Source organism: Gymnoscopelus braueri, assembly GCF_963280865.1.
Source record: "Gymnoscopelus braueri genome assembly, chromosome: 14".
Lineage (NCBI taxonomy): Eukaryota > Metazoa > Chordata > Actinopteri > Myctophiformes > Myctophidae > Gymnoscopelus > Gymnoscopelus braueri.
This window is the reverse complement of record NC_137619.1, coordinates 43,579,724-43,604,362: the sequence shown is the minus strand read 5'-3', so window position 1 is coordinate 43,604,362 and position 24,639 is coordinate 43,579,724. Positions and strand designations below refer to the sequence as shown.

General features: G+C 43.9%; 5 protein-coding genes across 5 annotated transcripts; 1 reads left to right on the top strand and 4 right to left on the bottom strand.

The window, feature by feature from the left end:
* Nucleotides 1–729: 729 nt before the first annotated feature.
* Nucleotides 730–2,262, bottom strand: LOC308100858 (GPI mannosyltransferase 2-like; the record flags this gene model as incomplete). The annotated part of the gene is made up of 1 exon (XM_080450009.1): nucleotides 730–2,262. The coding sequence occupies one exon, from the start codon at nucleotides 2,260–2,262 to the stop codon at nucleotides 730–732; it is 1,533 nt and encodes a 510-aa protein (XP_080306135.1).
* Nucleotides 2,263–8,048: 5,786 nt separating this feature from the next.
* Nucleotides 8,049–8,873, bottom strand: LOC308100657 (RING finger and CHY zinc finger domain-containing protein 1-like; the record flags this gene model as incomplete). Its single annotated transcript, XM_080449723.1, has 1 exon — nucleotides 8,049–8,873. One exon carries the CDS (start codon nucleotides 8,871–8,873, stop codon nucleotides 8,049–8,051), a length of 825 nt encoding a protein of 274 aa, XP_080305849.1.
* A 5,147-nt stretch (nucleotides 8,874–14,020) lies between these two features.
* On the bottom strand, nucleotides 14,021–15,034 carry LOC308100656 (glyceraldehyde-3-phosphate dehydrogenase 2-like; the record flags this gene model as incomplete). Its single annotated transcript, XM_080449722.1, has 1 exon — nucleotides 14,021–15,034. Exon 1 carries the CDS (start codon nucleotides 15,029–15,031, stop codon nucleotides 14,021–14,023), a length of 1,011 nt encoding a protein of 336 aa, XP_080305848.1. The 5' UTR covers nucleotides 15,032–15,034.
* A 2,077-nt stretch (nucleotides 15,035–17,111) lies between these two features.
* On the bottom strand, nucleotides 17,112–18,461 carry LOC308101077 (6-phosphofructo-2-kinase/fructose-2,6-bisphosphatase 3-like; the record flags this gene model as incomplete). The annotated part of the gene is made up of 1 exon (XM_080450397.1): nucleotides 17,112–18,461. The coding sequence occupies one exon, from the start codon at nucleotides 18,459–18,461 to the stop codon at nucleotides 17,112–17,114; it is 1,350 nt and encodes a 449-aa protein (XP_080306523.1).
* Nucleotides 18,462–20,771: 2,310 nt separating this feature from the next.
* LOC308100655 (THO complex subunit 4-like) lies at nucleotides 20,772–21,470 on the top strand (the record flags this gene model as incomplete). Its single annotated transcript, XM_080449721.1, has 1 exon — nucleotides 20,772–21,470. The coding sequence occupies one exon, from the start codon at nucleotides 20,772–20,774 to the stop codon at nucleotides 21,468–21,470; it is 699 nt and encodes a 232-aa protein (XP_080305847.1).
* Between the last annotated feature and the right edge of the window lie 3,169 nt (nucleotides 21,471–24,639).

Sequence of the window (24,639 nt, the reverse complement as noted above, 5' to 3'; positions counted from 1 at the left end):
CCCCACAGCAGCTGGCAGTCTCCAGTGATCACAGTCCATGAATTTGCCGCAGGTGTCTGTAAATTTGGCAATCAACTGGCCTCTACCTCTCACCAACACTCCACCTCAGAACACAGGAAACAATTCAAAATGCAAACAGAAGTACAAAATCTCTTATAATTAATATAACATACGTTACAATGAGAGAGACACTGGCACAGCCGAACTTACATGTTTAGAAGTAGCTCCATTATTAATAATTATAATAAAAAAAATATTAACACCATATTCCATAGACGTGTGTGTGTGTGTGTGTGTGTGTGTGTGTGTGTGTGTGTGTGCGTGTATTAATATATGTGTGTACGGTGTATTAATATATATATATATATATATTATATATATATATAGTACCTTATTATAGACGTCTGTGGTTTGGAAGTGTTTCTATTAGCTGTATTTTCAAAACTGGTGGTCCAATCTAAATAACCAATATTTCATGAATTTGATATGATTCTCTTTCATATGATTAATAAATGAATAAATGATTTCATTAATTCATTGATTCATTGATTCATTGATTCATTAATTAATTAATACATGCAGCATAAAAGGAAATCCAGAGTTTATCAAATCTGGTCACTGTAGAATGTCAATATCTGATCATAAAAGGAAATCCAGAGTTTATCAAATCTGGTCACTGTAGAATGTCAATATCTGATTAGTTGTCCCTTATCCCTTCTGGTCCTACCTTTAAGTCCAGGGCAAGAAATTGCTGTGCAGCGCCAGACCCAGCAGCCAGTAGGAGATGAAGTATCCCAAGATGCATTGTGTGGTCAGGGAGCACGCCCTCCATTGGGGCAGCAGAGCAGTAAGTGGGTTATGAGGCATGTGCTCGCAGCCGTTTCTGGAAGAGATGTGGTTTTGCAACCGCATGTTGGACGTCGGGGTTATCTTTCTGTGAAGTAGTGGCTCGTTGAGTAGTAGCAGATGGCCACTGATCCAGAAGGGAACAGGAGAGGAGGACGCAAGGAATCGTGTGAGAACCTGCACATGCATGCACAATGTCCCAAAACACAGGAGTGCAGTGCAATGCACAACATATACAAATACCCGTGGGTTGAGAAATCCATGTTTGGGCTTATCTAGCTGCTTAGTTGCACCCATTTCCCAAAGCCCCAGTCTCAGGCACATGTCTGTGTTAGCTTGATAGTACCCATAGGCCGCCATTATGCCGAGTGTGGCCATGGGCAGAGCCAGAAGGAAATTGGGCATCTGCTTCAACTGGTAGTAGCGCAGGAAACCCACATCCCAATACACATCCTGGACGTGGGAGTAGAGCAGAGGGAGCGGTCTCATGCACCAGAGCGGTGGGGGGGCATTATCATCTGGGAGGCGGTAGCCTTTCCTTTCAGCCAGCGACAGGAGACCCGGGGGAATCCGCTCCATGGACAGAGATGGAAGGCAAAATGTCTTATATCCATAATACTGGAACGCACAGAATGGCAGGGCGATAATCACAGTTCCCAAAAGAGCCGTGGACAGGAGACGAACGATGATCCAGGAGTAGTGACAGATTTTGCTGTAGTAGCCTTTCCCAGACGTACGGCGTGCGCGTATCCAAGACACGGCACGCAATGACGAAAGGTACAACAGGAATCCAACGTTCACCAGTCCGTTGGATCGTGCCGCGGTGGCCATGCCCAAGGCTAGGCAGGCCCTGAAGGTGTGTCCCTTCTCCAGGAGGAACAGGCCGCCAAATGTGAGCGTGGCGAACAGGCTCTCTGAGTAGCCGGCCAACATGAAGACGTTGGCGGGCGTGAGGCAGTAGAGTAGGCCGGAGAGCAGAGCCAGGCGCCTGTCCTGCAGAACTACCCCGCTAAGGGCGTACAGCGCTACCGCACTCAGCAGGAAGAGGCCGCTGTTACCAAAAGCGATGGCCAGTAGCAGGCGGCTGTGTGTCGTCAGCCAACCACTGAAGGGCCACAGCAAGGTCTCTGCCAGGCCTCGTAGGAAGACCGGGAGGAGGGGGAAGAAAGCAAAGCTGTGCTCATACAGGTAGCCTCTCTCAGCAATGAAGAGGAAATGCTCAGCGTCCCAGCGAGACAGGCCGCCCAGCAACCAGCCCACCAAACAGTCCAGATATTGAGGCTCCTCTGTCCGCGGAGGGATGAATGCCTCTGCCTCATGGTCAGGGATAACGGCATTGAAGACCGCCTGCAACAGCAAAGACAGAGCCCTGGTGACTGTGGCAAACTGTACAACTGTTCTGACATCCATCATCATTATGATAGGCAGCAGATTCTCAAATAAGCAATACACATTGTCACTGGCTAACACACATGAGGTAGGAGAGGCTTTATGTTCAGCTAGTCATTATTAACATAAGTCTACATCAAAGGAAGACAGTGCTTGAGGATAAATGACACCAGATTACAATAAAGACATGATTTGTATACGCCATCGACGATGACGTCGTAGCCATGATGATGCAAAATAATCATTGTGTGTATGGCATCATCGCGTACATGACCTGTATGCACACACAATTCTGCATAGTGATAAAAATACAGAATAGAATAAGGTATTTTTTTTATCAGTGTTGGGCAGTAATGCGTTACATAGTAAACGCATTACGCCCAACACTGATCATATGTGGCGTGGCAAAACAGTAATATTAATACATGTTACTTATCCGAGTAACGCTGCGTTACTCATTACAATGAACATGATTTGTTTTTGTTTCTGACCGACCGCAATATAAGCTCTTTCTCTTCGCTGTATCGGTATCCAACTTTTGGAGTTTTGGATGGTCAAACTAGTCATGTCAGGAGTGCTCTTGATCTCAAATTTGTCTGGATTAACGGTGGTGCCATTATTGGTGATTATAGCTGATTGGTGCCATCTGCCTCCACTTTGAACCAGGCCCAGTGGGTGATCGGTGGGTATCTATGGCCAACGCAGACCATCATGGCCCTGTCATTCTCAGTCATGCATCTTTGGAGTCCTGAACATGGGGGGCTGTTTTGATTGCGAGAATATCTGGAACACACTGTCGTTGACAGTGATGTTGCAGCTGATCACTTCAGGTGGATCAGCAGTGATGGTTGATATTAAGAAGGCTTGGAAGGCATTATATTAAAAAAAGTTTAATATATGTGATGGTGGCCAACGGTGTCACATTTGACTTGCCAATTACTTTCAAAATAATGGCACCTTTTTACTCTTAAGCTCTATTCACATCAGATTTACAAATAAAATATCAGTTACACATTAAAGTGCAGGGTGCGTAATTATTGTGAATACCAATAGAATAAATTGATTGCAGACTACGCCACATTTTTTAAAGAGGAAGGTCCCCTGTAATAAACACTTTTCCTTTACACACAGGTTCGAGTTAACCAGGTAAGTACTTTGACTTAAATTCGAGAACAACACATAAAAACCGAGGATGAAACCGACACAATGGCTAAAAAGGGTGAGCATATATTTATTAAATCTTTCCCTAATACAAAAGGCCTCTATGCCGTAAAATACATATAACAAAGAAAAAAAACTCATACAATACTAAAATACTCCTATCCTCCTACGGTGCCACTAACTAACTAAAATGAAGGTACAAGATACAACTGGGGCTGGAAATGTGCAAAATATAACAATGTGCAAAATAAACAGGGCGCAACAATAACTTATTTTAAGTAAAGTGCCAAATGCTGTTTAAAGTGCGCTGTGTGCTATAATACATTAAGACCAATTCAAGAGTGCAAATGGGGGGTTTTCTGTGGGGAAAGGACCAAGCAGGTAATCTTCCGTTTCTTCTCGTTCAACATCGTCATCATCTTCGATCTGAAATAACAAAAACAGGGGCCAGTTCATCCGTTCCCAGACAATATACTGCGAGGTTTGACTCGGTAGGTTTTAACAGCTAGTGTTGCATAAGCCAGTACTCACAACGAAGGCAGCGCTGCCTATGAGTTGGGTTGCACGCGCAACACTGTAGCCACCCCGTCGTCCTCGGCTCGCTCCAGGTCCCGCTCCGTTCGATCGCTCTGGATATTGTTGGTTTCACTGCTTTCTCGTGCTCATCTCTCCCTCTGCATGCTCTGGTCTCTCGCAGGGTTCCTTCGTTCCAATGGAGCCTCACACCGGAGTCACTGTCTCTGTCCGTCTCTATCGTGTGAGTGCTCGCCCTCGGTTCCTTCTTTCCACCCCAATGCACTGGTCTTTGCACCGTTTCTACACACAACCTCCTCCTTCCGCAGTCTCTGTTTAAATGTGCCGGGCTCTCATTCATGCCAGGACACCGCACCCTCCTCTCTCCGCGATTGGCCGCTGGTGACTCACTCACCTCTCCTTTTCTCCTTCTCCAACAGCTCTTTTTTCAGTGCCTCAATATCTTTCTTCAGTTTGGCATTTTCCATGGCCACGTCTCTCACTCTCCTCCCCTTCTCCTTCTCCAACAGCTCTTTTTTCAGTTCCACGATGTCTCTCTTCAGTTTGGCATTTTCCATCAACATCTTATTCTCTTCTGTAATGGTGGTCTGGACAATGACTTCCTCCATCTGCAGTCTAACCTGTCGTTTGGGGCTGCCAATTATCTCGTCCAACTCAGACATCTTGGCGAAAGTGCGAGCGGGGAACAATAATTAGCTCTCTGAAGACACACTTTTAAAAGTCTCGCTGCATCTGTCTCACGAGTAGCGTGACATCATCAGCCGTGCCCAAATATGGTGTCAACCCTGGCTGGGAGCAGAGATGGGCGAAAATACATCAAAACGTATTTTGACACAAATCACAAATACTGGGTCATAATCCCAATACAAATAAAAAATACGTATTTGTATGAGATACATAAAAACAGATGCAATAATTGGTCAGTTAGATACTAATAGCTTGATTGCCAAATATTAATTGCCTATGTCAGAATGTATGACCCTGCCGCTACACCTGTTCTTCACAGGATATTGACACCAGGATAATGACCTTGATTCCGACTCCAGGATACTGACCAGGATACTGACACCAGGATATTGACTCCAGGATACTGACTCATATGGTGCATCCACACATGTACGTCAAGTTGACGCTTGGAAGTCGGAAGTCCCATCCACTCCCATGTTAAGTTAAAAACCGGAAGTTCCGGTCCGATGCGCGTCTGAAGTGCATATCCGGGTTCCGGTTTTCATTGAGTATCAGCCAAAAATGGCCGGAACCAGAACAAGGACTTGCGACCGTAGCGTCAACTTGACGTACATGTGTGGATGCACCCATAGAGTTACGGTGCATAAGAACTAAAGAACAGACGGCACCGCTCCTACATGTTCATTTCAATGAAGACCATTATACTGACACAAGGATACTGACACACTATTTGAACATAAGAGTCTTCTTCTTTCAGCTGTTTCCCATTGGGGTCGCTACAGTGGATCATCTGTTTCCATCTGCTTCTGCTCTCTTCTCTGAGTCTTCCTCTGTCACTCCAGCTACCTGCATGTCCTCTCTCACTGCATCCATAAACCTCCTATTTGGCCTTCCTCTTCTCCTCTTGCCTGGCAGCTCCATTTTCAGCATCCTCTTCCCAATGTAGCCCTCATCTCTCCTCTGCACATGCCCAAACCATCTCAACCTCTCTTTATGCCCAAACCTTCTAACCTGGGCTGATCCTCTAATGTAGTCATTTCTGATCCTGTCAACCCTTGTCACTCCTAATGAAAATCGCGCTCTTCCTTGGCTTAAACCCATACTGCTGCCCGTTAATTGTCACCTCTCCTCTTAGCCTAGCTTCCACTACTCTTTCCCATAGCTGGCTCATCAGCTTTATGCCTCTGTAGTTACTACAACTCTGTACATCGCCCTTGTTCTTAAAAATTGGCATCAGTATGCTAATTCTCCACTGTTCAGGCATCTTCTCGCCTTCCAAGATTGTGTTTAACAATCTAGTGAGGAACTGCAGTCTCTCCTAGACTTTCCACACCTCTACCGGTATATCGTCTGGACCAACTGCCTTCCCATTTTTCATCCTCTTCATAGCTGCCCTCACTTCCTCCTTCCCAATCTCCCTCACTTTCTGGTTCACTACCCCCCCCCATCATCACCCCTACTCTCTCTCTAATTTTCTCCATTCAGCAGCTCCTCAAAGTACTCCTTCCATCTTCTCAACACAGTCTTCGCTTGTTAGAACCTTCCCATCTCTATCCTTTATCAATCTAACCTGTTGCACATCCTTCTCATCCCGGTCCCTCTGTCCAGCCAATCAGTGCAGGTCCTTTTATCCCTCCTTGGTGTCCAACCTCTCATACAACTCCTCATACTGCTTTTCTTTAGCCTTCGCCACCTCTCTCTTCGCCTTACCCCACATCTCTTTGTACTCTTGCCTACTTTCTTTGTCTCTCTGGCTATCCCATTTCTTCTTCGCCACCCTATTCCTCTGTATGCTTTCCTGAACTCCCTCATTCCACCACCAGGTGTCCTTGTCTGCCTTCCTTTGAAAATGTTAAATGGTGCATTTATATACTTTATCCAAGGCACTTTACAATGATTGTGCATTACATTCACCCCTTCACACACACACACACACACACATTCATACGCCGATGGCGGAGGAAACCATGCAAGGCACCAACCTTCTCATCAGGAGCAATTATGGGTTCAGCATCTTGCTCAAGGACACTTCGACTCTGGGGGAGCCCGGGATTGAACTGGGAACCGTTCCCCTCCTGAGCCACTGACAAGGAGTAATAGACAAGGAGTAATATGAAAAATAAATATAGCCTAACAGCTTGTGTGGTCTTAAAATAGTGCATTTTATGTGCGTGGCTGCATGCGTAATGCTACATGATTGATCATTGTTTTTTTAGAAAGTATTTTCTCTAGAATATTCAAATGTATAATAGGCTTACCATTCTTCCTGTTGTATTCTGTTCAGACACTTGTAATGTTTTGTAAATGTTTGTTTGTAGGTCTCTTCTGCAAAAGAGACCACACTGTCTCTGTAGGAAACCAGGAATAAAACAAAGAACAAAGAAAAGTATGACAAGGTTCCAGCCCAATCCAAGCCCTATGGACTTTCATTATAGGCCTACAATTATTAAAGCACAAAAAAATGTAAAACATACAATAACTGAAAAAATACTCTCAGCCCCGGACAGACAGACAAACAGAAAGACAAAGTAGACATGTTGCTTCTTAACTCGTTCACTGCCAATGTGTTTTTACGTGTTTTTTTCTAACGCCCACACCGCCAATGATGTGTTTTGACGTGTTTTGGTGTTTTCAGTGTTTACGCTAGATGGCATTCGCTAACCTATGAGTCACCATTTGACTACCAGTGAAGCAGCAAATCATGCAAAAAAAAGACATTCACTTCCATTCTAATAGATTTGGAAGAACGTCCTTTTCTCTGCTTTGAGTGCTTTCTGTTGCTTTTTGGCGAAAACAACCTACATTCAACTGCCAATAACTATGGAATAGATGATCACGATGTACCCCGATTCTACGAGACTCGGATACGTTTTTTATCGGTGGATGGATCGTTGTGAAGAATAATATTCTATGCTTTTTCAAAAGGTTAATGAAAACGTTCAAAATCGCTGACAAGGTCGACTATAGACGATGTTTTATTCTGGCGGTTAATGAGTTAATAATAATATAGCAGAGTTCACTCTACATACTTTGTCGTCCGGGGTCCCTCAGGTTCCGTACTTTTGTTTCCTCTCACCAAATCTCTTTGCCAATGTGCCGATATGCATAGAGATCACTCGTAGATATATCATTTTCCTTCAAATGTTTGCCTGTTATTATGACATACCAAAAATACAAACAAAGTGCCTGCCAAGAGGAGTCAACCACGACACTTATTTCCTATTGGTTGACGCCCGTACAAAGTTCACCAATGTTGAACTCCAAGCTTCAGACGTGTTGGAAGCCACAAGGGTCAACACCGTCAACGTGCACCCCATTGCTCCCATATAATGGAAGAAGCGGGTGCTTCAGACATCGATGTGTGACCGTGCTGTAAAACAGATATCACCCACCCTACAAATACCATTCTGAGTCCATGTCTGCTTCTTATATTAGGTTAATTCTCCCGGATCTGTTGGTTGTGGGGCTGCTGCAAGGACGTCCGTGTTGTAGGAGCCACAGTCGCCACATTTCATGCCCAGAAAATGGAAAAGCACCGTGCAGTGAGCCTGGCAGTCGTTGCATAGAATCTTGACGGTTGCACCCTGGTGTTCGAGAGGCATGGGAATCTTGGTAACGATGTCTAGACACTTCCAAATGCCCTCCATGTTGATGGCAGAGTGCTTGCACAGAGGGCAGCGAGGCTGTACATGTGTCGTTGTTTTGACCATGGCATCAAAGCACGTCGTATGCAGCAGGTGGCCACATGGAAGAACGTGGGCTTGAATTCTGGAAGTGTGCATGTCCTCCAGACACACAGAGCAGCTCTGTCTTGACACATTTTCAACACACTTGTGGTTTCTATGCTTGTCGGTGGGTAAACACAGATTACATTTTTCACAGTGGAAAAACCTATCGCTTGGCCCAATTCTGCATATTCCACAGGGTTGACAGTGGTACTGTTTCTTGTCTTCGTCAAACAAGTTGCAGATATCACAGTAATATTCACCAAACTGTACATGACACTGCTGGCAAGACTGCTTCACCTGCTGCAATGTGTGACAGTCCATGCACTCCACCTCTTTGACCTGGAAGCGGTCCATTTGGTGATTCTCCTCTGCATCGTGGCACAGCCTACAGACATACAGTTTACCACAACAGGGTGCTTTTAATAAACACCTGCGCATGTAGTGTTCGCACACAGCAGCTGAAGACAGATTTTCCGATTGATCACCAAAACCCTTGCTTCTGGACTTCGTTACACTAGTGTTGCCCATTATTCGTCAAGGAAATGTACTGCCACAAGGTCAACTTGATGCTAAATGACATTTTGTTTATTTGACAATACACTATATCCAGATCGTCGGGAAGATGTCATTTTGACATCAATATCCCTTCACGACGAAATAGCGACGTCAGAATATGCATGCCCATTTCTTTCTTTGTTGATCATTATGCTATTTCCTTTTAGGCTTATGACTGGGGGGATGTGTTAACAATGCATTTATCATGTATTGTTAATGTATGAATTTAGTTTGAATTATGTTACTATTATTATTATTATATTTCATTTTGTATTATTTCCCCCTTTTTCAAAGGTGGTTGGTGCGGGGGTGTGGGGTTAGGGATTTAAGACGTGTCGGCCTTCACACCTACGTCGTCCTTATCCCTTTTATGCCCATATATGGAGATCCCTGATGTCATCGGTATATGCCCATATATGGGCTTGCCCCCTTTTGTGCTCATATATGGAGCTGACTGATTTGTTTGCGCTTGATGCCATGACGACACATTGAGGTTAGACAACACATTCCATATTTGGGCGTAGCTGCATTGGGAACTCCTTATACTCTAAAAACATTCACTGCCATGGACGGAGATCTCTGTCATTTCAAATCCAACCGTCTTTTCAACCAAAAAAGATTTGGGCGCTCTAACGCAACTTAGGAATGATCCCTCGACACAGATAGAAAAAAACGTCCCTTCCGTCCACTCCTATATTAGGATTTGTAGAAAAACACTTCTAGCTCGGATTCTTTTTTTGTTGGGTAAAAACGAGCCATTTTCAACGGGGGATAGCAACAAAATGGCCGATCGCGGTAAAAAAAAAAAGTCCCAGTGGATAGACGAGACCCTCCCCCACCCCCCAGACACTTTTTGTTTACATCCGGTCAAAACAAGGTAAAAAAAAACGCTGGAAGCAGCGGATGAATTAATTAAATAATATCTGTCAGTGAATGTGTTAAGGAGTTTCCAGTGCAGCTACGCTCAAATATGGAATGTGTTGTCTAGCCCTTACAGTAAGCAAGGGAAACACAAGGTAATACATCAAATGCATAGACACAATGTAGTGCCTCAGTAATCTAGGATCATAGGTAAACCAAAAACCTATCATCAGTCTAAACTCTAAACATTATAACATCAAAAAAATTATATGTACATTGAACCTATTAGCCAATTGTAATATAGGATAATATCAACACTATATATAATAACTATTAACACAATTAACGTTACAAACTAGTCTTGATGAGTATTCCTTGAGTAGTCTAGTACAATACCTGATTGCAAGATAATTGCGGCATTAAGCATATTTTAAGTTCAGTGAAATGGTCATTAGTATAGTTTGTCTTTTTCCCCCTCAATTCTTCAGTTGTGGCATCTGCTACACTGTGAAAACAATGTGAATTGTTACAGGTTCACTTTTATTCATAGTGAACCTAATAGTCATATTTGAATATGACATTACGCCAACTGTGCAAAGCCTCAGCCAAACTCCACACAATAAACAAAAAAGAAAACAAAGGGGTAAATGGGGTGCCCAGTGGCTCTGACCAAATTGCTGCAGTGACCATGTCTTTCAACACTTTCCTATCTAAATAAAGCATAAATGCCCCAAAAAAAGGGAAAAGAAAAATGGGCGGCGGCTATTCAGCTATTGGACGGGTTTGGTATAAGGGAACACCCTTAAGCCATTTTTAACCTTAAACCTAAACTGAAGCAGCTGCAATCATTTGGCCAGCACCCCGACCAATCAAATGTATAGAACACAGAAGGCACAACAGCTGAATATCCACTACATACAAAAAACAATCCAGTGTCACGCATTCTCTGGGGACCCCCAGTGGTCCGTTGGTCAACGGTTGACAACCCCTAGGGGCTAGAAGGGTCAGGGCCCTACATGATGGACGCCGCAGTATGGCTCAATGGAAGAGAGCGCTTCAATATGATGTTGACTCAGCTAAGCCAATGTCATCATTACAGTTGAGAGGGCACCATGAGGGCTTGTCTCAACCAGTTAGTGTACGGACCATATGAGATCACGGTTTCCTGGCTCTCTACATTATTATTTTCTAATAAAAAAAGATAAGCATTGCCAAACCAAAAAGGGTGTCGCCCAGTGACTCACTGAGTAAGAGTGCCTACCACATAAATAAGGTTATATAGTCCTTTCCGCAGCTGACCCGGGTTCGAATTGGACCCAAGACACTTTACTATGTATGGCATCTCCCCCCTCCTTCCTGCCCTTCTTGTCTCTTTGTTCACTGTCCTGTCGAAATACAACAGAAATGCAACAAAAAGAAAAAGCATAGCTCAGGCTAAGGGTTTGGCTGTTGTATAATCCTGTTTTTATATTGTCTCTCAGCCCGTCTCTCCAGCTTCTACAGAACGGCATTACGGCTTCCAATTTCTGAGGCGCTGCAGGTCCTCAACGCAATCGCTCTGGTTCCCAGTTCTTCCTGGGTGAGGTCCAGTTGGTACTGGAGTTCCATTTACACATTATCGTATGCTGCATTGCCCGGCCATTTAATATTCAGATTTAACATTATTAGTACAAATACACGTATGTGGAGTTGAATGTTGGTTCACTCAGCTAATGACAAGCGTCATCTGAGGCTTCAGAGTGGGTAAGTACAGTAGATGTGTTGCTCTGAGTGCCCCATTACATAATGGGTGTGGGCTTAACAGACTCCGTCCATACAGGGCCAGCCCATCCGCAGTTGGGACAAACTCTGCAGCTTTGTTAATTATAGCATTTTAGTACAGGCTTGAGCTTGATTAAATATTAAACAATTGATCATTACATAAACTAGAAAACAAAAGACATAAAAATAAATTAAAAACAAATAGCATGGCTGTTTTCAAAGCCACACTAAACAAAAAAACAAGACTCTTCAAAAAACAATACGCCTAATGGCAGTGTGCAACAATAAATGTGGCATGGAGTGGTCCAGTGGTTTACGAGATTAGCCACGGGCAGACAACCCTTTCCCCAAAATACAGATGCTGGGGTTTAAGTGGTTAAATGTCCTTTGAAGGAAATACTATGTATTTTGGGACCCGGGGAAACACTTTTGGGTCGAGCTGAGACTTCGGAAATCCCTGATTTATACAAATCATTCCCATGTAAGCTTTAATCAATCGATCAAGCAATCTATTTATGCACACGCATGCACGCACGCACGCACGTGCACACACACACACCACACACACACACACACACACACACACCAAAATACACAGCCTTGATTGGCTGAGATGTGAACAGGTTTCACTTGTTAATGTCACAATACGTAAATATGCAAATTAAATATTCTCTTAATTATGAATTAAATTAATTAATTATAATTAATTATCTCTTTAAAAGTCACATCATCAACTCTCACATCCCTCAGCTCCTCTAATAATAGTATATTCCAGTCTCCTCTTCATGGCAGCGGTCAAATGCAATGTTTTATTTTATCACATTAACCCTGACTTCCCTATTTTGAGCATGTCATTGTCTCATGTAGATTGTCAGACGTGTCATGAAATAAATAAAAGTTGACATGGAAATTATACTAAATTATCATGAAATAAATTAAAAGTCATGAAATAAAAACTAGGAGAACATTTACAGTAAGAAACTAATGAAATAAAATGAATAATTCACTATAAAATGGTGTGGTTTTTATTCCTTCATTTAATTGTGGTTGTTTTCCATGAAGTTTCACCGGGAGGGCATAAAGCAGGCAGAACACCTGTTGAACAGGTGCCCTGATCAACCTGTAGGAGTCACTGCAGTGACAGGGATCACACTCTGCGATATCTAGCAACAGTAATCATAGGAGGTTCGTGAGATCTGACGGCTCCCACTTAAACCATTTTGTGTACCAGTGCAAACTTGCACGTACGTACACAATTGCATGTGCGTCTGCATGTGCGTGTGACGTGTGTGTCGTACATTAACATTCATTCAGAATTTCAGCGTGCGCTTGCAGTGACATTCAGATTTTAATTCATTTAAAAAAAAAACTTGAAAACGGTGGGTTCCTATTACAAATAATGTAATAAATAGAAAGACATGGCGTAACATCTATGTTGATGGTTTCTGCACGTGTGATTCAGCTACCTCCTCCTGCTCTGTACAGCATTTTGGTCAACAAGAGGTGTTTCTAAAAGTGTTTTATAAGAACATTTGACTTGACAACAAATAACATGACATAACAAAACTGTTACTAAAGAACTAAACGACAGCATCAATAGAAGTGGACATTTGAGACGATGCATTTAAAACAATGCAGTAACCTGCTATAACTCTGAAGACTAGACATTTAGTTGAGTTGTCAAAACTTCACTGACTAAAATATATAAAACAAAACACACAGGACAGTGTCAAAATGGACAGTCAGTTGGAAAACAACAAAATAGCAAATCAAGAGAAATGGCAATACATTGTTGAACATTCCATTCTCTTTTTCTACTTGGAATTCATTTTTTCTGTGGTGTATGACCTTCGTCACAGCATGAAGGTGACGGGTGGTCTAGAGCACTGGCCTCAACATGGGGTCCAGGGACCCCCAGAGGTCCCTTAGGGTCCATTTGGTCCCATTTGCTCAGTTAAATTAACACTGAGGATTTGGTACGGTATCAAATGGGGATCCATGGCCTTAATGCACACCAAACTGGAGGTCCTTCAATTTGAAAAAGGTTGAGAAACACTGGTCTTGAGGAAGGAATCATGGGATCCGGCCATTGTGGCTGTGTCCCAGGAGCGCAGGTGCGGGTGTTGAGTCACTACTCAACAACCACATCCTGGGAGGGAATAGTCTTCATCTTCTCTGTGGCCCCTCCACCTTTTCCTCATCTCGTCCATCCCCCCAACTCTTCTCTGCCTTCCTCCCCGCTGGTCTCTCCCAAGACAGCAGGAGCTGATGTTCTCACCTCTGGTCAGCATTCACGTGCATGAGCATCATACATCATGTAGGCCATGTGCTGCAGGTCAAAATAGCCAATGTTCCAGTCTGCAGGGAGCAAAACTCTGACCTCTTATCTGCAGGGAGCAAAAACTCTGACCTCCTACCCCTGCTGGATGTCTTGTCAAGTGTTTATTATCTATTACTAATTACTCTTTCAGCTTCAGAAGTTGGTAGGAAGTGGCTGCCTACGCATCCTTGGAGTTCATGTACATCAGCAGATCGGCCACACGGTGGCTGTAGCCAAACTCATTGTCGTACCAGGCAATGAGTTTGACGAAGTTGTCGTTGAGGGAGATGCCAGCTCCAGCATCAAAGATGCAGGAGTGGGTGTCACCGATGAAGTCAGACGACACCACCTGGTCCTCGGTGTATCCCAGTATACCCTGCATAGGACCTTGTGAAGCGGTCCTCATTGCCTCCTTGATCTGGTCGTAGGTAGCGGGACGAGACAGACGGCACGTCAGGTCCACAACGGACACATCGGCCACGGGAACCCGGAACGCCATGCCTGTCAACTTGTTGTTGAGTTCGGGGATGACTTTCCCCACAGCCTTGGCAGCTCCAGTAGTAGCAGGTATGATGTTCTGCTGGGCGCCTCGCCCGTCACGCCACACTTTGGTACTGGGACCATCCACTGTCTTCTGGGTGGCTGTGTACGCATGCACAGTGGTCATCAGGCCCTCTTCAATGCCAAAGCTGTCATTGATGACTTTAGCCAGGGGAGCCAGGCAGTTGGTGGTGCAGGAGGCATTACTGACGATGGTCATATTGTCGGTGTCGTATTTGTCCTCGTTAACTCCCATGACAATCATGGGGACGTCGGGGGAGGGGGCAGAGATTAGCACACGCTTGGCTCCACCCTGCATGTGAGCAGAGGCCCTTTTCAGACTGACGTAGACTCCGGTGGACTCCACAACGTAGGTCACTCCAGCATGGCTCCAGGGGATATCTACTGCTTTCATACACTGAAATACGTGTATGATGTTCCCGTCGACAATGAGCTTGCCTTCCTGGTGGTCGACGTCGCCATGGTAACGTCCATGGGTGGAGTCATACTTGAACATGTAGGCCATGTACTGGAGGTCAATGTAGGGGTCATTGATTGCCATAACTTTGATGTCTCTTTGGAGGCAAGCCCTCAAAACCAGACGACCTATACGACCAAAGCCGTTGATTCCAACAAGGAGGTCGGGCATGACTGCTGTTGGGTGATTTACAGTTATCTGATTTCCGAGGACGACAACTCAATGAAAATTAATTATACAATTATGTACTGCTTCCCCCTTTTATCCTGCTGGACATCATTATGTTGGCCTTTGCCATAGGCATGATGTAACACAGACGTAGAACAAAGGGTTGCCCAAATATGGACTTCCGGACAGCCTACAATGGCAGTGTGGCACATTGACACTTTTGTGATTACCAAAGTGTAAGTAATTCATGAAACATTCCCAAAAGCAATGCCAATGTTAAGAAGTTTTATGTTCTGATGGGGTTCTTGATGGCAAATGAAGACTTCCCTGCCTTGCTAACTAACAATTAACTTAGTTGACCGAGCATCCACGAGAAATCTCTCTGTTCAATGTGATGCTGGTATGAACAAACTTGCTTGTAAATGAATGTATCTCAACAAAGCAAGTTACAACAAGCCACTGTTGTAACAATGCACTCCTTCACCTAAGCTGATGGCTGGAATAAGTCCAAATTATGCACGTTTTAAATGTACCGGTATCTATACATTAGACATTTATTGACATTTCAAACCAAGGCTCTTTGTCAGGTCTAACTGGAGAACTGTGTATCAAACAGATACTGTATAACTTGAACTTGCCATTAGATTAGATTGTTTTGACAGTGGAAATCAAAAGTGTGTTCATGTGTTTCAGTTTTGTGTGACACACATGTACAAACTAAGTTGATCTATTGATCAACATATTTTATTGAATGAAATATTTATGTTAATAAAGTCATTCTGTGTAAAATTCATAGTATTTCTAGGCAACATGGCCGGTAGCTAGATCTGTCTATGGTCTGTTACAAGTGCGAATCACCGGAATTCAGTTCAGAACAAAATCATGGAAGTACCGCTCCAAAGCGAATGCAGGGCTCTACACTAGTGTCTTTTCTGTTTTCTGTTATCTTGGGGAAGGCTTTTGCTGAAATGAATAGACGGTAGAGCTTGTCGATCAGCTATTTTCAGCGAAAGCTTTCCCCACAATACAGATGCTGGGGTTTAAGTGGTTAAATGTCCTTTGAAGGAAATACTATGTATTTTGGGACCCGGGGAAACACTTTTGGGTCGAGCTGAGACTTTGGAAATCCCTGATTTATACAAATCATTCCCATGTAAGCTTTAATCAATCGATCAAGCAATCTATGTATGCACACGCATGCACGCACGTACACACACACACACACACACACACACACACACACACACACACACACACACACACACACCAAAATACACAGCCTTGATTGGCTGAGATGTGAATAGGTTTCACTAGTTAATGTCACAATACGTAAATATGCAAATGAAATATTCTCTTAATTATGAATTAAACAAATTAATTACAATTAATTATCTCTTTAAAAGTCACATCATCAACTCTCACATCCCTCAGCTCCTCCGTCGTGCTCTCCCTTTCCCTTTGGTACCTACAGTACTACAGTTAATAATAGTATATTCCAGTCTCCTCTTCATGGCAGCGGTCAAATGCAATGTTTTATTTTATCACATTAACCCTGACTTCCCTATTTTGAGCATGTCATTGTAGGGGAACTCTACCTAAAAGTTTGAAAGATTCTCATGTATATTGTCAGACGTGTCATGAAATAAATAAAAGTTGACATGGAAATTATACTAAATTATCATGAAATAAATTAAAAGTCATGAAATAAAAACTAGGAGAACATTTACAGTAAGAAACTAATGAAATAAAATGAATAATTCACTTTAAAATGGTGTGGGTTTTTATTCCTTCATTTAATTGTGGTTGTCTTCCATGAAGTTTCACCGGGAGGGCATAAAGCAGGCAGAACATCTGTTGAACAGGTGCCCTGATCAACCTGTAGGAGTCACTGCAGTGACAGGGATCACCCTCCCCTCCGAGCTTCCCACTCTCAAACATGGCCAAATCTTCTGTGGTGGTGGCAGGATGCGCCACAAGGACGCCACACGCCAGATGAGGGGCTTCTAGATGTTGGGCTCTGGGCTGGTAAGAGAAGTCCCGCTTCTTCCTCCTGATCAAAATATCAGGACCCCTCTACACCTTCTCAAGGCCTGTCTCTGTGTGTGTTCACTGCCTCCACATTGAGCGAGATCGACTTCACTTTCCATCCATAGGCGACAGGGGTGATTTTCAGCACTGTGTGGAGGGGACACTTTAGGTAGGGCATCTCATCTGCGTTCTTGTCTTGGAAGTACGCCAGGAGGCAGCGCATGACAGCCTGGTGGCAGATGACTAGGATGTTCACCTGCCTCTCCAGCTCCAGAATGACCGGCTCAAGACGCTGCACCATGTCCTGGTAAGACTCCCCCATAGGGTAGCGGTAGTAGTACTTATCTTTGTCTCTCAGTGCAAATTCCTCTGGGTATTTATCCTTCACCTCATCATAGGTCATCTCTTCACACACCCCAGCATATAACTCATCTAAGGCATTCCACTGTTCATAGGGTACATTCAAGTCTTCAGCTGTCTGGATGCAGCGACGGAGCTGGCTGGTCCAAACCTTCAGATCCTTCAGGTTCTGCTCCTCCACAAACCGAGCCAGGGCAGCCGCAAAGTTTATGCCCTGTGGCGAGAGGCCAGAATCTCCACCCAGGCGTCCCTGCAGGTTGTCCAGGCTCTCTCCATGACGACATAGGTAGATGGTGCGGGGCTGTAGGTGGGTGTTCATCAGGTAGTACACAATCTTACTCTGGACGTGGTCCTGTATCCGGTTGACTATGAACTGCTGGCCCACATCAATCACTTTGATGAAGGACAGATCCCTGTCATAATTATCAGGGTCCAAAGGTTGGTAACACGTTTTGTAACATTCAATCCTCCTCATGAAATCCAAAATGGCATCCGTTTTGTTAGTGTTCTTGTAGTCTGGGCCTGACACCTTTACGTCTATGATGGTAGACGCAATGATACTGGGATCATCGCACACTGACTCGCTGAAGAAGATATTGAAACTATTTTCCCTGGCAAACTGGAGGATCATCCCTCGTCTTTCTCTTGTGGTGTTGGTGGCATCATACACCGCAACCTGGCCACCACCCCCAGTTAAGTAGGACTTGACATCCCTTAATGCATTCATTGCACATTTCTGTCTGATTTTCACAGCACTCTCATTTTCAGGCTTGAAGAAATCATAGGAGCTGTAGTACTTAACTGCCTCCCTACGATAGTCTCCAACATTGAAGACCTTCGTGGGTATGCCAATCCAGTTGAGGTAACGGGTGATTTTTCTAGACATGGAGGTCTTGCCTCGAGCAGGCAGACCAACCATGGCTACGACAGTGGGGGGTTTAGCCAGGAGTGGCCCCCAAGCTGATCTCCTGCGGATCACAGGTTTGTCATCATTAGACGAAATCCAGATCTTTTGGATAATATTCTTTGTGAGCTCTCTTGGCATTCCTCATATGATAAAGGGGAAAAAGCATAATCCAAACGCTAATCAGTTCAATTCAATGCAGACTGGAACGTCTTGAATCTTCTTAAAAGCATAATCCTAACACTAATCAGTTCAATTCAATACAGACTGGAATGTCTTCAATCGTCTTATTTTTCAAATGCTGGAAGTCTTTATATAGGCCTCTATGCTGTGGGCATGATGTAACGCAGATGTAGTACAACCGTTGCCCAAATATGGACTTCTGAGCAGACTTCCATTGCCTTGCTGTTAACTCTTAGCAAACGTCAGCCAGATATCTAAACTCTGTTCAACCAGATGCTGTTAACTTATGAATGAACTCTTGCTTGTAACAGAATACATCTCAACACAGCCATAAGAAACCTTTTCAGTCTTGCTATGGAAGAAAAAACAGTGCAGTCCATCACCAAAGCTGCTGGCAGCAGTACATTAACATGAGAAGTCTTTATCTGTCAATTCCAGAAATCCAACTATCTGTTACGTGTCCTCCTTGGTTTTTGCCCTAAAATGAAGATGCCTGACTTCACTGTATTGACGTCATAGTTCTGATGTCATAGATGTCATAGACTGGCCTCTGCACTAACTGACTGGCTCACTGCTAATATGTACTTAGCATATCTCAAGAAGCGTTCAGCCAGTTGACTTCATATTTGGTATGTGTATTGCTGAGGACCCAAGGAGGTTCAACTTCGAGTGTGAGGTCTATCGGATCAGCGCTTTACCGAACTGGCATGCCCGGTTACCCAGGGGTTACCCAGACGCAAAATTAATGATGTGACACATGCCATGCAATGATGTGAAATTACTCAAATGCTACAATATGAATTACATGAGACGTGACACAAATTACGTGGCATGCATGGCATGCGTGGCAAGTCCATCGGCTGAGCGCTTCTCCAGAACTGACCTGCTCTGATGTTTTAGCTCCAGTAACTCAGCTATCAGATAAAGGCTCTATTTTCACCTTGCACCATAAACCTTATTCTGGTGTTATGAGAGCTGTCATATCTGTAGCTAGCTATGATGTTGGACAACTGGGGTGTTCAAAATGGACAATTTTGGTGTATTAGACCATAAACATATAAACAAACCATATGTTACACGCATAAATCATTTTTATACTAACCAAATTGGAAAGTACAAACACAAACCATAACCGTAAGTCCAAAATACTTAACTTAACTTAAGCCCTATTTTATATCTCGTCATATGACGAGTGTTGGTGAAAATAACCGGTCTACAAGAAACAAAGCACACCTTTTATGATATGCCCGGAATAGGGACGCCGGTTTAAAGTGGTTGAATAACTTCGGCTTCCAGTATCGTAGACAAACCTCAAAATAGCCACTATCAATATTTCATATCATATCAGTCACATCACGCCCTTCTCACAGCACTGTGTGACAGGGATGTCAGGCCCTGCTAATGTAACCATGGAGAGGGGCCTTATATGACAGGGCCTGACATCCATATACATCCATTCTTATGATTGTAACAGTGTTACGTAACAGTTGTTTCTCTCCCTGGGAAGTAGGCTAATAATTACGTAATAATCACAGTCCAGTTGAATTTAGTTTGATTTGGAAGCACAATACACAATACAAATAAGCATATATTTGAATTGGGTATGGGGTCAGTAAGGGACCTGGATATTAGATAGGGAACACTGGTCCAAATGAGAAACACTGGTCTACTGTATTTGTGTATCAGAAAATAATAAAATGAGCCCCTGACACAGCCGGAGCAAAGAGATGTGAGAATGTGAGTGCATTAACTTAAGATAAACTTCTAATAGACAGACTTCAAAATAACAGCAGTGTTGACTAATAATGCCACAGTAGCATCTGTTTTATCCTCACTGGAAAGTGCTTATTTCTTTGTTGAGATACATTCATTTACGTTTGTTCATATCTGCATAATGTAGACCACAGTTTAGATCTCTGGCAATGTTTGCCTGGAGTTTACAGCAAGGCAGGGAAGTCTGCCCGGAAGAACGTATTTGGGAAATAGTTTGTGCTACGTTTATATTACGTCACATTGGCCTATTTATTGACTTCGAGCAGCAGCACTTTAGAAAGACACGGTACATATAAATCAAGTAATTCAATTAGTACCCTTTAGTTAATGTTGGGGTATTTGTCGCTGTACATTTGCACATACGTGAGATTTGTCGTCTACACATAGTAAATATTTCGAACAGTGGGCACACTTGAGTGGTGCCCCAAAAAGCTATTGTTTATTGGTTTTGTATTTCGAACGTAACCATTATATAGGCTCATAATGGCCGATAAAATGGATATGTCCTGGCGATATGGTCGTGGCCGCTCAGGCAGTGGCAGAGATGATTTCAGAGTAGGTGGGTCCGGTGGCCCCTTTAGGAACCGACATGGTCAAGGCAGACCAATGCCATACAGCAGGCCACCTAAACAGCTTCCGGGTAAGTGGCACCATGACATATTCGACAATAGCTTTAATGGCAGTCCTGGTGGCACCAGTGGACTGGTTGTGGATACTGGGGGGCAGCTCCTTGTCACAAACTTACACTTTGGTGTCTCTGATGCAGATATCCAGGAAATGTTCGCTGAGTTTGGTAATCTGAAGAAGGCTGCTGTTCATTATGACCGTTCAGGAAGGAGTTTGAGCACTGCAGATGTCCACTTTGACAGAAGGGCAGATGCCCTGAAGGCCATGAAACAATATAACGGAGTGCCACTTAATGGGCGCCCCATGAACATACAGCTTGTCATGACAAAACAGCCTGAGATACTGCGGCTGCCTCCCATGCAGGATCTGAGCAGAGGTGGTGGAGGCATAATTAGGAATCGTGTCGGTAGCTTTGGAGGCATGCAGAAACCATCTGGAAGTCACGGTGCCGGAGGATCCACAGGCCGGGGTACAGGCGGGTCTGGTGGAAACAAACAGCAGCTTTCTGCAGAGGCGCTTGATGCCGAGCTAGATGAATACAATGCCTTGAGGCCAGCGAAGAGATGAAGCCATTGTCCCTGGTCATCTTTCTCTATTTTCTGCATTGAAGGGTTACAGCGTTGTAATGTAATGATATTTTGCACTTGGATGTCTTTTCATGGAGCGGCTCGGAAAGTTGCTGGCCATCTGTAAGAGGGTTGTCTGTGTGTGTGCGTGCGTGGATGTGATTGTTTGTCCGGAGCTGATCTTGCAAACCGCTGGACTGGAGTAGTCTAACTCAGTACATTAATTTTTTTTCACGTTGTGTACTGAAATATTTTCATAATGGAAGTCAATGAGCTTGGATTGCCCACATTTGGGCACGGATGATGTGTTGAAGTTATAACTGTTTGAATGGCAAAGGTAGAGAGTAAAACAACAAAAAAGCGTTCATGACCAATCATGAAAAGTGCATGATGACAAAATTCTTGCATGGCAGAACAGAACAAGATGCAGACCTTGGGCAACAGTTAGCCAGACAAGCCATGGTGGATACATGGTGGATACCATACAGGAATGCCGACAATCAAACAGACAAACCACGACGGGGCGCCGGCGGTGAGAGACACAGAAGAAAGAGTGTCTTGAGACATGAGTGTCTTGAGACAGAGACAGAGACAGAGTGTCCGCGACAGGGCACAAGCAGAGAGAAACACAAGGGGGAAGTCAAACAGACAAACCATGGCGATGCAAAGGGAGCTAGAAACACACTAGCTCACACTTGATTGATTTAATTAATAACGGAAGTTAATGTCAGCCGTACAGGCCTGAAACCTTGCACAAATAGGATTCATATGTCATAGATATGTCATTGGTGACTGAAGTCACATTCTGGACACGTGAAGTCCGAGATCCACATGAAGCCACGCCATTTGAAGAAAACCAGTAATTTGGCACTGATCAGTATCAGTCCAGCAGTTTGCAAGATTAGCTCCAGACAAACACAGACAGACACACAGACCGACCCTCCTAAAGATGGCTAGGCTTCTGTAGAGCCACGCAGTAAAAACATTTTTGTCTGTGGGTTAAGGGGTGTAGGATTTCCCTGTTTCCTATTCCTTTCCCCTGTAGATCAGAACCTGCAGTACAAATTAACCACATAATAATAATAATAATCATAATCATAATAATAATCATAATCATAATAATCACAATAATAACAATGATAATAATAAACCAACATCCAGCAGAGAGCTTTTAGTAGCCAACAGCTGTACTGAAAGCCCACTCCACGTTCCAGGTCAGTTTGCAAGAGAATGAAATCCCCTCTCATGGCCTGTCTAAGATTTGCATGTGTTACAGAGTCAGCCAACTAGTTAATTGGCCATGGGTTAGGCCCCCACCTGTTGCCAACCTGAGTAATTGGCAGAGCACTATGAGAGATATTTACGTGTGTCTGCGCTTTGTTTCTGAGTTTGGTACAGGGCGGCACTGTCCGACTGAATATTGTCATGTGACTTTAAGTATTCTCATGTGACTTTTGTTTTATTTATTTAGTGCTTGTTAAAAATGTAAGAGATACATGTAGCGGCTTAAATGTTTTTTGATTGTTTTGTTTGATGTGTGTGCCTGATGTGTGTGACGTGTGTGCCTGCTGGTTACACTGGCCATATTTCCAGCTGGTGATGAAGACGAAGAGGTCGGGGAGATCCAAGACTATATTTGAGGCCACAGGAGGCAGTGATGACAGGGAAGTTCTGAGTCTACCAGGCAATACAGGAGGCAGCGGCGGCAGGCAAATGAGAGACTATTTGGCTAGACAGGTAGGAGTCTACCTGCCTGGACAGTTTTTTGTTTTCTTTATTGTTTTAGCTTTTTGGGGAGGGGGGGTCGATCCCCACTTTCATGTTGTCTTTATTTCCCTCTCCTGTATCTCATAGCCATTGAGGGCCCAAGCTAGGGGGGCTAACGTGAAGTGCTTTCACATGGTTGTACTGCCCTTTTTGCTGTGCCCATTTGTATTGCTAGATCAGTGAGCATGTACTGTTACTATGTGTGTTGTAGTTTCCCTTTTGTCCTGCCTGTTTGTAGGGCCAGATTTTGTGTGTGCTACACAAAGTTACCACTTTGTGTTGTGTGGCTAATCTTTCCATCATCCCAAGTTCATGCTCCATCCCCACTGAATGCCCCGTTATAACCCTAAATGAGGGGGAGGGGTCTGGGAAACCCTGTATCCGTTTGCTCTTTGACAGCAATACAAGTTTATGCTTTCATAACTACCTGTCCTGATCAACGCATTCTCACTCCCAAGACGGAAGACGGAAGAAAAACGTTTGACTGGGGAAAAAACAGCACATATTGACTAGGGGGGATATGAATTACGATGCTGCCCCTATCGGGACAGTAACTCGAACATCGCTGAGCCGGCTGAAGTGGACTTTGCAACGCTCGGTACGGCCATTCGCTCCAGTAAAACGTTTGATGTTTGGTTACATTTGTGCTCATGCTATGCATTCTGGGGAGTGAGAGTGTGTTGTCCTGGTCTTATGTGTGGAGTGGGGTGCCAAGAGATCCTTATACCGGTGTTGGGTGGAGTTAAAGGTCACAGTTAAAACCTGTGACACACAGTACTTCAAGGTCTATTAACACCAACAGCCCCGCTGAAATGCCTGAATTTCCCATTGCTCCAGAATTCACCCTGGAACTGCTTATGGCTGAAAACATTGCGGCTTGTTAAAAATGTAAGAGATACATGTAGTGGCTTAAATGTTTTTTTGATTGTTTTGTTTGATGTTTATTTATTTTGTTGTCTAATACAATACTGCCTCAAGTTGACTGCCTCAAGTGACTCTATCACCACATTGGTTCCCAATTCCAACAAAGGCAGTATACCTCTGCCAGCTTGGAGCTGCAGGGGCTCTGAATATTTTTTTTAGATTGTGTGTGTTCGAATTTCACGTTTCAGCTTGAAGACTACCAACACCAAGCCACCCATGCAGAAGGTAGAAGAAATGCCTACAGTACATACGAGAATTAGGAGGATGGGCAACTCGAGTACGAACTAGACCTCACCCAGGAAGAGCTGGGATCCAAAGAGGTTGCGTGTTATATGAACAGGCTGAAGACCTGCAGTGCCTGAGGAGTTGGAAGCCGCGATACTGCTCTGACCAAATTCGAATCAAATAAGACTAAATCTTCACCTGGAGCAATCTTCTTTTTTTGAAAATGTATTGCTTTTTTTTACAGTGTGGCACCA